The 15185-nt window shown below is 30.9% G+C and overlaps 4 protein-coding genes across 4 annotated transcripts; all 4 read right to left on the minus strand.

Moving 5' to 3' along the window:
* Positions 1-554: 554 nt before the first annotated feature.
* On the minus strand, positions 555-4157 carry LOC145753385 (arylsulfatase B-like). Its single transcript, XM_082569798.1, has 12 exons — positions 4021-4157; positions 3903-3953; positions 3661-3824; positions 3192-3343; positions 2860-2936; positions 2628-2791; positions 2296-2460; positions 1938-2083; positions 1620-1739; positions 1344-1471; positions 910-1020; positions 555-736 (listed from the first exon to the last, which is right to left on the minus strand). Exons 1-12 carry the CDS (start codon positions 4067-4069, stop codon positions 555-557), a joined length of 1509 nt encoding a protein of 502 aa, XP_082425924.1. The 5' UTR covers positions 4070-4157.
* Positions 4158-5265: 1108 nt separating this feature from the next.
* On the minus strand, positions 5266-6991 carry LOC145752272 (transmembrane protein 47-like). The gene is made up of 3 exons (XM_082568528.1): positions 6637-6991; positions 6206-6346; positions 5266-5790 (listed from the first exon to the last, which is right to left on the minus strand). Exons 1-3 carry the CDS (start codon positions 6890-6892, stop codon positions 5591-5593), a joined length of 597 nt encoding a protein of 198 aa, XP_082424654.1. The 5' UTR covers positions 6893-6991; the 3' UTR covers positions 5266-5590.
* A 1945-nt stretch (positions 6992-8936) lies between these two features.
* On the minus strand, positions 8937-11288 carry LOC145753387 (alpha-(1,6)-fucosyltransferase-like). The gene is made up of 6 exons (XM_082569799.1): positions 11063-11288; positions 10511-10754; positions 10169-10421; positions 9904-10089; positions 9460-9610; positions 8937-9254 (listed from the first exon to the last, which is right to left on the minus strand). The coding sequence occupies exons 2-6, from the start codon at positions 10650-10652 to the stop codon at positions 8937-8939; spliced, it is 1050 nt and encodes a 349-aa protein (XP_082425925.1). The 5' UTR covers positions 10653-10754; positions 11063-11288.
* A 793-nt stretch (positions 11289-12081) lies between these two features.
* LOC145752583 (transmembrane protein 47-like) lies at positions 12082-14348 on the minus strand. The gene is given in 3 exon segments (XM_082568889.1): positions 12082-13245; positions 13674-13814; positions 14106-14348. Coding segments are annotated over 3 exon segments (567 nt in total). The 5' UTR covers positions 14332-14348; the 3' UTR covers positions 12082-13045.
* Between the last annotated feature and the right edge of the window lie 837 nt (positions 14349-15185).

Raw genomic sequence — 15185 nt, forward strand, 5'->3', positions numbered from 1 at the left:
CATTATCATAACTTATTTTTAAAATAATTTTTTTTTTGCTTTTCTTATTACCTTAATTACTTCATTTATTTACTTACGCTAAGAATGATTAAGCAAATTTAAAGTAAATAACTTATACCTAATTAATTATTTTTGCGCTTACATAACACATGACATGTATTGTGTATGATATTATGTTGTAGCTAATACAATTAATAAGCGTAGCATAAAATTATTGAAAGTCCTGCTGTTTGAGTAGTTTTGATGGTAAAATTTACTTTTTGGTTTTATGTTTTTTCAAATATAAAAAATATTGTTTTTACTTACCACTAAAATTTAAAAAGAATGCAGTTACCACCCAATGTTTTCAATTTTAATTTTATTGTTTATAGATGCTCTAACCAAAATTAAAAGAACAAATTTAGGTATAGTTATAAAGGACAAGCATTTTGAAATTAGACAATATTTTATATGTTAATCAATAATTTTTATAATTATTTTATAATAATGAAAATAATTAATTTAACGCAAAATTATAGTTTCTAATATAGAAAGACGCTTTGCGTGCTATTAATTTAACAAAATCCTGTCACCCATGCGTCGCCGTTAGAGGGCGGAAAATCGGCAGGATCCGTAGTTATAGCGTCATCGATAGCTTGAACCTGATAACGAGCCTTGGCCGCGTTAAGATAATCGATCAAATCATCAAATTGATCCGGTTCGGCGTCGACCAGATTTGTAGTTTCGTAAGGATCATCTGCAAATTTGAAATTATAATTTGTTAGACCAGCGTAAGAGATACGCGATTTGTTTGCGTATAAGCTAGTTATTATAAGAAACAAAATTAGGTAATAAGATGCTGTTTAATTTCTGTATAAGTGTGTGTAAGCTATTTTAACCCATATCATGTTTTTAAAGTTGTTGTATTACCTTGTAGGTTAAATAGGAAGTAGTCAACTCCGCTCTTTGTAATCGGAGCATACCCGGTCGGTGAACCAATTATATCAGTTCCTCCCTCCTTTGGCAAGACCCACCCGCCTACTAAATTAACACAAGATATGCAAAAAATAAATGTTATTTTTCATTGGTAATAACTCACTGTAATACTTTGTATAGTCAAGATGTGTAACCCTTTGCCTATCATGGGCCTGGTTTGTCAATACTCACTGTAGCAAAAATCTCCATAAATAATAAAGGGTAAAAAGTAATGTTTTAAACCTATTTTTGTTATGTAGACCAACCGTTTTTTAACATCGTTTTTTTACTTTTAGAACTTTTTCTATGCGTGCCATTTAAAGTTTGTTTGGATCGACAAGCGTTGGAATAACAAGTTTAATCTTAATAATATTTTTTAAAATTCTTACATCCTGCAATGCCTCCTGGATTTCCTTCAATTAATTTATAATCTCTAACACGTATAGCTGCCGAGTCCTCAGTTCTTCTGGGATTGTTTGCAAATGCTGAACGAATGATATTGTACACAACTTCAGTTCTAAAAAGTGAATTAAAGTGTTTACATAACCTTTGGCTGGTGTATTGTCTTAAGTATTGAGTAATTTTTTTAGAAGTTTTTGTATAACATATTTGATTGTATTTTATTTTAGATTTCCATACCAACTTTTTGTAGAATCACTACTAACCTTGGCGAGGCTGAATTGTTTGAAATTGCATCCCAAACATTTAACCCATCGACATCCGAGGCAACAGAGCCACCAGCTTGTTCAATGAAAGTGGTAAACATGTCAGTAATGTGGACCAGCCTTTTAATAATTAACATGTCAACTTAGTAATGAAAAGTTATTTTCTTAAAACTCTGTTACGATCAAAAGTTATTTAAAGATCATGTTGGTTTAACTTTAATAATAGTTGTAATCGGAAATGTTTGCCGATGTGGTCTGTTTTGGCATTTTGCCTACTTAATTTATTTTTTTGAAACATACATATTTTTTATTACTTACCCTTCATATTGGTAACCAGTCTGTGCAAGTAACGGGCTAACAACAAAAGCTGGAACTCTATACCCGCCTTCGTAAAGCGTTGCCTTTTTTCCTCTTAGTGGATAATTATTTCCACCTTGCCCATTAGTCTTGCCAACACCCCCGTTCTATTAAAAAGATTGTTAATAAGTCAATTTAGTTTACAAGCTTTTTACTTTTAAAATTAAATTAGCATTTTAGTTTGTTAAAGCTATAAAAATACTAATGCTAGTGTGTATTACTAAAGCACAGCAATACTAAGATTAGCTTTATTGACATCATAACAGGCACAAAAACTGCCAACCTTTTCTTGCATTTAGAAATATCCTTAATAACTTACATCAGAGTAAAAAACAAAGATAGTGTTATTCCACAATTCTTCAGCAACCAATGTGTCAACCAGTCGTTGAACCTGCTCGTCCAAGTAGCTAACCATACCCAGAAATGTTTTTCTGTCTCCCTTTTTTAAGGTTGGCCTGTACAGATTACTGTACGAGTCTTCAACCTATAAAAATTAAAAATTTTTAAAATTAATAAAACGTTGACCCAAAGTATATGTATACCATACGACCCAATATATTATGAAGTTATTGTAATAAGCTTTAAACAACAAATTATACTACAGATACATAATTTATATTTTTTGCTTCAATTTTCGATTTAATTGATTACCTCAAATGGTGAATGTGGTGCGTTGTAAGCCATATATAAAAACAATGGATCTTCCTGGTCGTGGTCTTTTATTATTTTAACGGCAACGTCGGTAAAATCTTTTGTCGAGTACTTGCCGTCAGCATCGTAATTTAATTCGGTATCGTTGCGATAATCAAATCCCTCTAAAATAGTCAATTAATATTGTTTAACCGAACTTATGCCAGGTTAAAACAGCGGGGTTTAGTTTTACCATTAGCTCCTTCCCCAGCTAAATGAGTTGAGTAGGTTATCTCCCCGTTGTAAAACCCGTAGTGAGAGTCAAAACCTCTATAAATATTAAATAGTTTTGTTTTTGCCGTGTTTTTAATGTTTTAGTATATAAGGATGTTATCTTAGGTTATTTGTGGTTGCGATTATTTGTGGTTGCAAATATTGCGGTTATTTGTGGTTGCGATTATTGCGGTTATTTGTGGTTGCAATTATTGCGGTAATTTGTGGTTGCAAATTTAGAGATTTAACATTTAAAAACCAGCTCTTTATAAATACGAAATGGTTCGGATGTTAATTTAAAGGATAAAATACCTTTCTAAAGGAGTGTAAGCATCACTGCAAAAACCTAAATGCCATTTACCGACCATGTGAGTCGAATAGTTGGCAGCGTTTTTTAAATGTTGAGGTAGAAGGGTTAATGAAAGGTGCAATCCGTTTAATTGTTTTGCAGTTACAATTCCTTCCTATATACAATTTAAAAGGTTTAATAAAAAATTTCACGAATTATTTACTTTAGTTTAAGGTTCATGTTTAAAAAGGGCATGTTTTTAGCTTTAAAATTAGCCTTTTTATTATGGCTATAACATTTTCTATCAAGCCATAAAATTTATTGGCATGTTATGGACTATAATAAAAAGGTTATACAGGTTTAGTAATAAAATAGCTAACGGGGCAAAAACAATTTTAATACGAAAAATATTATAAAAACAGGACAGCAAACGTTTAACCTACCTTTTTAAGTCATTAAAGTCTGATAAAAATTATGAAGTTTCACACATACCTGCATTCCTGTGGCAACTGGATACTGGCCGGTTAGTAAAGCCGCCCGCGAGGGTGTACACACTTGTTGAGCATATGCATTGTTCAAGATGACTCCCTGTTTCGCTAAAGCATCTAAGTACGGTGTTTGAACGAAACTGTTATGCCAACTCACGTCATTCCAGCCTTTAAAAACGTTAGGTTAAAAAACGGAAATTTAGATATATATTTTATATTACTAAATTTGTAAAGCGATTTACTTACCTAAGTCGTCAGCTAACACCATCACGATATTTGGGGGTGTTGCTTTAGCTTCTAAAACAAGGGGCATTGTTAGTACAAAAAATACAACACAACTATATCATTTTTTCATGATAATTACCTTTAGCAAAAATAGCAGCAACAATTATATATAAACGTATGTTCCACATTGTCTTTTTTCAAATCCAAAAGTACTTTTATTTACTGCTGTGACACTAAACTATTAAAATATCTCCGACCGTTTTGGTATTTATACCCGTTTCTAAACAGAAAAAAGTTACAAAGGTAAAGTGAGTGCAAAAAAGACTATTTTAAATAGCAGGCTATAATTAAAAATGTTATTACACTTTCGTGTATGTTAAATTCTCCTTTTGGTTTTAATGTTTTATAAAGTTTAAGCAAACATCAAATCGACAAAAACAATTTTTACCTAAGTCTTCATCACTTACAACAATTAACATAAAATTTTAGCGTTTATAAAGATCGTATAAAATTGGTGCGATACGATGCGATACTACATTTGAGTTGTCTTTTTAAAATAATTTACAATACATATTAAATTTTTTAGTATTATCAAAATAACTTAAAAAAGCACTGTTTAGTAATGCGAAGCTCAATTGCGTTACACTGGACTATATAAAAAGCACAGTCTGCAAACCGCGTGAAAAAGATTTCATTAGCACATAAAGCCCTATGGCTATAGGCTAAGATTTAAAAAGTTGTTAATTTTAAAGCCATAAAAAGTTGTTAATTTTAAGTTTATACAAAATAAATGTGGTATCCGATCACAAAACCTTAAACTCGTATACCCAATGAACATATTTTTAAAAAGCAAAATTTTAAAACAAATTTTTTACTGAGAATGAGGGATTTTGGTCACATGATTTTAAAACGTCTATTTTGTTAAATCAATTTCGGAAATATGTCAAAAATTCAATTAAATGTATATCGGAAATTTTATTTTAAGAATGTTTTTTTTTTTTATTTATTAATAAACTCTTTTATACCCTAATATAGTTAGCTCTTAATATATATAACCTCAAGTATTTTCCTCGACGTAATCTTTTTAACTGACTAACTGTCATAGTTCATTTAAAAAAAATTTTTTTTTTTACCTAAAGAACTTCATTTATTTACTCACTTTAAGAATGATCTAGCATTTTTGAAGTAAATGATTTATATCTGTTCCATTCCCCTAAATAACACATGTGTGTATTATGAATGTATTGTAGTCAATACAATTGTTTAACCTGGTATGAAATCATTGAATTCCAATTGTCATTATTTCCTGGTGTATTACAAGTTGTAATGAAAAAATTTTAAAACATAATATATTAAACTACAAACCCCTAATAAATCTTTTATTTTAAAATTTATAACAAAAGTTTACAAAAGGCAATCTGTATTATATTTTTAAAACACGTATGTATGTTGACGATTATGTAAGTACAGAAGCAAAAACGAAATGGTATTTTAAATAGCAACGTCCTTTTTACAAATATCTGTTGAAAACATTGTTCAATTTCTTTATATTGTAAGCATAATCTGTAAGTATGCATCATAATTTGCAAGTCAGTTTTTAATAGTGTTTGTTGTTATTAAAATTTTGTGTATTTTACAAGCCATTAAGACACTTAAGCATAGTAGATATCTCATTCCTTAGGTGTAAACTGCATTTAAAAACATCATGCTTAAATATTCATGGTCTTTTGGGTGTGATATATTTCTTTTTTGTCCTGGCTTATCAAGAACAAAATAGCAGCTGTTAGAATAAAGCAGAAAGCTGCCCAGGCTATTCCGTAACCCCAGCTAAACCAAAAGAACGAGTAGAAGGGCAAGTCGTTAAGAAACATAATCGGAAAAAGGATAACTGCAACCAGCACTGCAATGGCTAAAAAAACGAAAATTGTCGTTACTTAAAAGTAAAAAGCAATTAGGGAATTATGTAGTTACCCAAATATTATTTTTAGAAATAAAAACTTAAAGTCAATATTGTAAAAGTTTTGGCTAACTACCTTATTAGTAATGTCATATCCTACAAAACTACATCGACTAGTCAATTTTACTAATAGACAACCATACCATAGACAACTCAAAATGACAACAAAATAACCCTTAAAGATTTAATTTGTTAAAATATACCAAAAAGAATGTAAGTTCCAATGGTTTGTCTAAAGCTTAGTTATCGAAGGGTTAAGTTGTCTTAAAATTAGTTAAGTGCTTTGGACTTCATTGATTAAACCATATTTTCACAAGTTTGTTTTACGACAATTGGCAAACAAGGGTAAATAAATGTCATAACCTACCTGCAACAATAAGAATTATGGCCGCAATCTTGTACATAAATCTCCATTCTCGTTTACAATAAGCTACGACGCCAATTATGAACGCTATTATGGTCGCAATAAACGGAATGACGATTAGAGCTTGAACCACCGACACATAACCTGTAGGCATAAAACATTAATTTTAATTACCCATATTAAAAAAAATACATTTAACAATCGACTAGAGTCGATTTAGTCATAGCTTTGTTTGTAGTTGACCAGTATTTAGTTGTAAATTTTTTAGCAAATAGTAAATGTTACCGAGTAAAAGTAAATTAAGTTATATACAAAATAAACTGAATAGAATACAATAGGTGAACTGAATATTGTTTTTTTTTTAGGACTACATGACATTTTAACTTAATAGCAACTTTGCTAACAGAAAAAACTAGGTTTTTAATTTTGTTTACCTCCTCTTTGTGCAGCTTCCTGGCACTCGTATTCAATATCGTCAATTGACTCTTGGGTGGCACCTCGCGGTAGGTATCTTTGGCATTGAGTCCACAATCCCATGTAAAAATTAAAATCTTTGGAATCGTCGCTCACCACCCAATCTCGAAGTGCCATGGAAAAAATAAAGCAAATAATTCCACACAGTAAATTTGCTAGCCCAATCAGCTTTAAAGGCCTTAACCAAGATATCTCGATGATTACTTCTTTGCCCATTTTTACAAATAATTTAAACCACTAAATAGATTTTAAACGGAAAAATTTTTTTTGTCAGAAATTTTACATAGCGGTAACTAAATAAATTATACGGCATAATTATGTGTTGGCATAGTTATGTCATATGTATTTTTAAAGTGACTTTTAAAAGTATAGACAGCAGTTGTTGTTATGAATAATAATTATCAAATTAATCGATATTTTCTCTTTTACAACTCTTTTAGTTAATAATTTCCAATGTTCGCCTACGATAAATACCACTTAAAAACAAACTTTAACACAAAAAACTGCAACTGATTATACATTGTGTGTTTAGTTTACCTAAATTAAAAGGTCTACATAACAATACCTGAAAGCCGATACGTTTATTTGAATGTAACTTTTTCAAAGAACTGTTTAAACTTTTAACTAAAGTAGATCAACCAAAGCATCAGCTGTTACCACTTATCTGTTTCTGCGATTTCTGTTTTGTTTACGCGTAAGTTAGACCTCATTAAATTGATAATAACATTCCTTGGCCAACTGCTTTTACAATTAACACAACGCATTTTAAGCACTATCATATAATATCACGCTAAAATACTAAACTGTCTCTGGGCGAACTTAAAAATGAATAAAGTTTAGCTAAGGTTGTGTTTACTTTGCCAACTTATACAAAGGTTAGACGGCTTGCGAATAGGCGTTACTACACAAAATAGATTTATAAGTCCTAACATCGTAGCATTCTGGCTATGCGGTTGGCTTAGTTAACGCTTCGGGCTTGCGCTTACGCAAAATTAAACATTCTACCTGGTCGCTCAACCGTACAGGCTAAACTATAACGAACTATTGTAGTAACATTAACTTATAATTGGCCAATTTACAATTGTGTAAAAAATATTGGATACGCTACGAATAATTCGCGCGGATTACATAATTTGTATTTATAGGCTGATGCATTTTAACTTTGAATTCCCTAATGACAAAATGCAGATGTCGCATCAGTTAACCTAATAGCATGAAACTTTTTTATGAGAACACATAAATAACAAAAATAAATATTACTAGCATAACAAAAAACATTTTCTTCCGAACTTAGTTAAAATGAATTGACTTTAAAAATGAAGTAAATTTTAGATTGTAATTGCCCTACTTGTTACTTGTTTAACAAACACTATGGATTCAATTTAAGCCATTGTTTTTTTTTATTTGAATTAACTATAAAACCTAACAAAAAAAATTGCGTAATTATGGTTCGAAATCTTAGATTTCGAAACATATTGTTGTTGTCAGTGTATTTATTATTATGGTTCGAAATATTAGATTTCGAAACATATTGTTATGGTCAGTGTATTTATTATGGTTCGAAATCTTAGATTTTGAAACGTATTGTTATTGTCAGTGTATTTATTATTATGGTTCGAAATCTTAGATTTTGAAACATATTGTTATTGTCAGTGTATTTATTATTATGGTTCGAAATATTAGATTTCGAAACATATTGTTATTGTCAGTGTATTTATTATGGTTCGAAATCTTAGATTTTGAAACATATTGTTATTGTCAGTGTATTTATTATTATGGTTCGAAATATTAGATTTCGAAACATATTGTTATTATCAGTGTATTTATTATGGTTCGAAATTTATATCCTAATATTACTAACTTAAAACTGGGTTAAATATTAGTTTTTGTTTGTGTTATATATATAAATTCTTGTTTGTTTATTAAAAATCAAAGGTTTGTAATATTCTTAGTTAATGTTTATGCATATCTTTTTTTATTTATAAAAATTTATGTTAAAAATAATCAAATAATTCCATACCATATTTTATTTATCAAATAAATCTAGTTAAATTTTGGTTTACATAGTGGTATTGTTACAAATATTAAGAGATATTCAGAAAGATTTTTTTATTTCATCTTTTTTTCGAAAAAAAATTCTTGGCTATTAAATTAAAATCTAAAAAATGCGAATGCGAAGAAAATAAAAATATGTAAGCACAACAGTTTAAAATAAAAATAAACAGATGATACCGTGAACTAAATATAAATTGAAGTTCGGTCAGTCAGATTGGAAACGCACATGTTGAGATAAAGCAACATCAATTGTTTTAACTTTTGAAATTGGATAGAACCCGTTCAATTTTGTGCGCTTGTTCTCCCCATACAAGTAATGAGGTTTTGCATATTTAACTTTCGAAGTTAATCTATCACCAACTTCCATTTCCAGTTCGTTTTCCGTTTCTTTTTTATGTTGTTCAATAGCTTGATAGATGCGCGAATAAGAATCAGCGAACTGATAGTCTGAGTCAATCGATAAAATACGTGATTCTGGGTCGTTGTGTTTGAGGTGCATCATTTCGTAAAGTAAACGGCCAATCTGCACATAGACACAGAGAACAGGTCTTAAATTTGTGTTTGTCAAATCACATTTGATATACCTGTTTAAGTTTATCCTTGCTAGATAAATACATTGTCAGTTTTTGGGCATATTTCCTTATGAAATAATAATATTTTCAATGTTACAAGATGTACTAAATTTATTAAGTATTTGTTGACATTTAGAAAAACAAAGATCTACTTACATTAGATGTATATGTACAAACAATGTAATCGCATTCCGATAATAAGAACACATCTAAGGTGATTGCCAACGATCCGTTAAACGAATTTCTTTTATGAACTAGAGCATTCTTGATATTATGATCGTCGTAAATAAATTCGTAGTCTGGATAGCTATAAAATCGAGCATTAAAATATTTATAAATATGTTGTTGTAAAATTTATAATACCTTGATTATAGTTTTACTGCGTTTGTAAGCTTAAAATAATGACTGGTTATATACCTAAAAAAAACTCTGCTTCGGAAAACTTAACTAGATGACAATTTAGCTCAAAAGTTTGTTTTATGATGTACACAAAACAGATAAATCTGTTTTTAGGTTTGTTCTTTAGAAATATGTAGACTTTCAATTAAGTTTTCTTCGGTTTTAATTAACATGAAGCCTCATAAAATATAATAAACTAACCTTGTCCGGAGTTCGTTTATAGCGGACGGATCATCAGTTGCCACATAAACTCTTCTAAACTTTGGTTCTTTATGGAAATGGTTAGAATAGTACTTGTCATACCACTCTATCACGTGTATCATGTACTTGTCGTTTGACTGGTATTTTGATTCTTTAAGGATTTTGTCAGTTCTTCTAATATGGATTCTAAAAAAATATAATATGTTTGAAAAAAATATAAGATTTAACATCTTATATTTAATATTTTCAAACATTATAAACTCACCCGACTATTGGGTGTTGGAAATTTAGAATTTTTATTTGATTTTTTATTGCTTCCTGCGTCTTTTTAGTTGGCCTCATTAAATATTTAACAATCTGCCCAGTCCACCATACCGCAGGATCACCGGTGAAGTCTTTGTCTAATAGATTAAGTATTTGGGGAGGCACATGACCAGGTTCAAACAGTGATGTTTGTTTTATATAATAAAGGGTTAGAATTACATTTTGGTCGCTTGCGATTTCGGTGTTGTTTTGTGCTGTAAAATAAAAATATTAATTTTAGTTCAGCTTAGCAAGTATTTTATTTACTAAACATCCCGAAGCGCAAAAAAAATTTGAGAATTACCGTTCCATTGTACCTCTGCATTTTGGATTGCTTGCTGCCTGTATGGTTGACAAGTCTCGGTTTCACGCTGAAAAAGTCCTTCTCCGTATAGAGATAAAAATGGAGCATCTAAAACTAAAGTTCGGTTGGAAGTCACCGACATTGTCAGACATATTGCATAATAATGAATTTGACATATAAGCCCGCAGTCCTTATGTCCTACAGGACATATTGCCTTTCTTGCCGATTTGCAATCAGTTGGGTTCTGAAAAAATGTGGCAATTTGTTTAAAATACTTTGTTAGTAATGTTGTTTAGTTGGATAACATGTTCTTTTTATATATATATATATATATATATTATACGAGTTTACTGTAGTGAGCTACAAATAACCCCCAATAAGTAACGACTGATTTTATGATAAAACGATTTAAGTATACCACACATAGCGGTGAATAGCGTTCAACTAGTTTATACTACCATACATTTAAAAGCAACTTAACAACTAACTTTAAGCGGCAAAATATCCTTGACTTAACAAAATAACTATGACTAGATTAAACTTAGCGTTTACTTGTATCTTATGAATGGCCTCTTGAATTGTATTTGTATTAATGCTTTTGTTTTGAATTTTCGGAAACTCTTCATACACCAAGGAGGATTGGCTTCTGGGCGTTATAGCAAGTAAAGTATTACTGTGAAAAGATATAGATAGTTTAATATATTTACCTGATAACCTTTCGTTTATTTTTTTATACAATACTTGATGCACTTACCTTGAATGATTGTTATGCTGAATAACAACATACAAAAAAAGATTTGCTAGAGAAAAAAGAGCTAAGAACAGATAAATTCGGTTATATATTAATATTTTCATACTAATTAAGTCTTTTTTAAAACTTATTCTAAAATTGTCTCTATGGCTTTTGCAGCACCTACACCATAGTCTGTTGTCTATATTACGGAGTTTAGAATGGAGTTATATAACAGGATACTGTGACGTTTATTTGCCTAATAGTCTTTTGTATGAAAGCCGTTTTAATCTTATAGTATTTTATTGCGAGAAGCTTCACAAACAATCGTTTACCAGCTGGTACCACGAATCCTACATATAATACATTGCAATACGTTTAACTTATAAATTATGTGATAAAGATAACGGTGTAAACACGTGACTAGGAACAGATAACACTTAGCGTAAACAAAAAAATGGCGGATTCGTTACACTCTTTCCCTCTCGATAGTAAGAAAAACATGTAATAAAGGGAAAAAAACGAATACGCAAATATATTAACAGAGTTTGTGTAAACGTGCTCTGCTTACTACCATCGGTTTGTTTCGCCACTTTGATTTTTTAATCTAATACGTAGATTTTTTAAGCTTCTGCGTTATAACAAGTTAAGCGAGAGTCTTTTTGTAAATTTTGCACCTTAATTTTATCACAAAGCACAGCGGTCTCTCCGGAGAATAAAAGCTGCAATACTTCATGTTGGTTTCTTTTCCTTACCTTGCAACCAACACACTTTTTAATATATTTAAAAACATCAGATTTTATTGAAATCCAATAAAAACGCTTTCGCAATAACCTCAGCGTTGACATCGTTGACTTGCTCGTCTTTGAACTATCTTCACTTGATCTAGTGTGCGATATTCCGTTAGTGGTTAAATCAACTCTATACAATTGTTCGTAGAGCTGCCCCGTCTCCAAAGCATTTTCTATTGTAGATGGTGATGTGTGATAAATGGCGGAATGCAACTCACTGTCGTTTTTAATTGCATTTAAAAAGCAATTTAGTTTCAGTTTTTCTAGTTCTTCTTTTCTTGAATTTTGATAAATCGGAGAATATTGAATCATAGTTAATATGTCACTGGCAAATACGTCTAAAGGTTCGTTAACTCCTCGTTTTCTTCTATGTAGCTCATTAAGTCGGTTCAAATTTGGGGCAGAAAAACGTTTTCTTAGTTTTTCTGTTAGAACTGTCACCAAAGCTCGGTCACTTCCGGCTAAGTTCGTAACGATGCTTGCAGCCTTGCCTTATAGACGAAGTGCAAGCCTGTAGCCACTTTTTCTGGCATCCCATCCGTTGGCGTTTGCTATGAGGTTGAAATTTATCAGATATTCCTCAACGTCTGTGTCACCTGTGTATTTTTCTAGCGCTTGGTTGCTGTTAAGCTCTAGTGATTGGCACACCGTTCTCAAGCCCAATTCTTTTTTCAGATAGGCTATAGTTCCCTTTTAATTGCTCGTAGTTCTTGTTCAACTACGTTCTTGATTTCGATCGACAACGATGATTTAAAATAATGGTCCATTTTTTAGATATTTTTATATATTTAACAAGTGTTAATCTAACGATCGTTCACAAGCTTGTACCACGAATCCTACATATAATACATTGCAATACGTTTAACTAATAAATCACGTGATACAGTCCACGTGATAGAGATAACGGTGTAAACACGTGACTTGAGGTGTAAACACGTGATTAGGAACAGATAACACTTAGCTTAACAAGAAAATGGCGGATTCGTTACAAAACTGCATTTGAAAACATCATGCTTAAATATTCATGGTCTTTTGGGTGTGATATATTTCTTTTTTGTCCTGGCTTATCAAGAACAAAATAGCAGCTGTTAGAATAAAGCAGAAAGCTGCCCAGGCTATTCCGTAACCCCAGCTAAACCAAAAGAACGAGTAGAAGGGCAAGTCGTTGAGAAACATGATCGGAAAAAGAATGACTGCAACCAGCACTGCAATGGCTAAAAAAAACGTAAATTGTCGTTACTTAAAAGTAAAAATCAATTGGGGAATTATGTAGTTACCAAAATTTTATTAAGAAAAATAAAAACTTGAAGTCAATTGTGAAAATGTAGCCTGACAATCTTATTAGTAATGTTTTATCCTACAAAACTACATCGACTAGTCAATTTTACTAAAAGACAACTTTACCATGAACAACTTAAACTGACAACAAACTAACCCTTAAAGGTTTAATTTGTTAAAATATACCAAAAAAGGGTGTAAGTTCCAATGGTTTGTCTAAAGCTAAGTTGTCGAAGGGTTGAGTTGTCTTAAAATTCGGTACTACATGATTAAGTTCTTAGAACCCAATTGACTAAAACCATGAATCTTACAATTTTGGCTCACGACAATTGACAATAAATGGTAAATAAAAGTCATAACTTACCTGCAACAACAAGAATTATCGCTGCAATTTTGTACATAAATCTCCATTCTCGTTTACAATAAGCTACGACGCCAATTATGAACGCTATTATGGTCGCAATAAACGGAATGACGATTAGAGCTTAAACCACTGACACATAACCTGTAGGCATAAAACATTAATTAATTATCCATATTTTTAAAAATTATATTAAATAATTGACTAAAGTGATTTTTTAAAAAAAGCTATAGCTTTGTTTGTAGTTGACTTGTATTTAATTGTGAATTGTAAGATAATAAGCAGTAAATGTTACCGGGGAAAAGTAGATTAAGTTTTAAAATAAACTAAATAGAATACAAAAGGTAAAACTAAAATTTTATTCAATGACACACTACATTTTAGCTTAATAGCAACTTTGCTAACAGAAAAAACTAGGTTTTTAATATTGTTTACCTCCTCTTTGTGCAGCTTCCTGGCACTCGTATTCAATGTCGTCAATTGACTCTTGGGTGGCACCTCGCGGTAGGTATCTTTGGCATTGAGTGGAATCGTCGCTCACCACCCAATCTCGAAGTGCCATGGAAAAAATAAAGCAAATAATTCCACACAGTAAATTTGCCAAGCCAATCAACTTTAAAGGCCTTAACCAAGATATCTCGATGATTACTTCTTTGCCCATTTTTACAAATAATTTAAACCTCTAAATAGATTTTAAACAGAAAAAAGTTTTTTTGTCAGAAATTTTACATAGCGGTAACTAAATAAATTATACGGCATAATTATGTGTTGGCATAGTTATGTCATATGTATTTTTAAAGTGACTTTTAAAAGTATAGACAGCAGTTGTTGTTATGAATAATAAATATCAAATCAATCGATATTTTCTCCTTTACAACTCTTTTAGTTAATAATTTCCAATGTTCGCCTACGATAAATACCACTTAAAAACAAACTTTAACACAAAAAACTGCAACTGATTATACAGGGTGTGTTTAATTTACCTAAATTAAAAGTTCTACATAACAATATCTGAAAGCCGATACGTTTATTTGAATGTAACTTTTTTTAAAGAACTGTTTAAACTTTTAACTAAAGTAGATCAACCAAAGCATCAGCTGTTACCACTTATCTGCTTCTGCGATTTCTATTTTGTTTACGCGTAAGTTAGACCTCATTAAATTGATAATAACATTCCTTGGCCAACTGCTTTTACAATTAACACAACGCATTTTAAGCACTATCATATAATATCACGCTAAAATACTAAACTGTCTCTGGGCGAACTCAAAAATAAATAAAGTTTAGCTAAGGTTGTGTTTACTTTGCCAACTTATACAAAGGTTAGACGGCTCGCGAATAAGCGTTACTACACAAAATAGATTGAAGCAGTCTTTCTGGCTGTGCGGTTGGCTTAGTGAACGCTTCGGGCCTGCGCTTACGCAAAATTAAACATTCTACCTGGTCGCTCAACCGTACAGGCTAAACTATAACGAAATATTGTAGTAACATTAACTTATAATTGGCCAATTTACA

Source organism: Corella eumyota, chromosome 5 (assembly GCF_963082875.1).
Source record: "Corella eumyota chromosome 5, kaCorEumy4.1, whole genome shotgun sequence".
Taxonomy (NCBI): Eukaryota; Metazoa; Chordata; class Ascidiacea; order Phlebobranchia; family Corellidae; genus Corella; species Corella eumyota.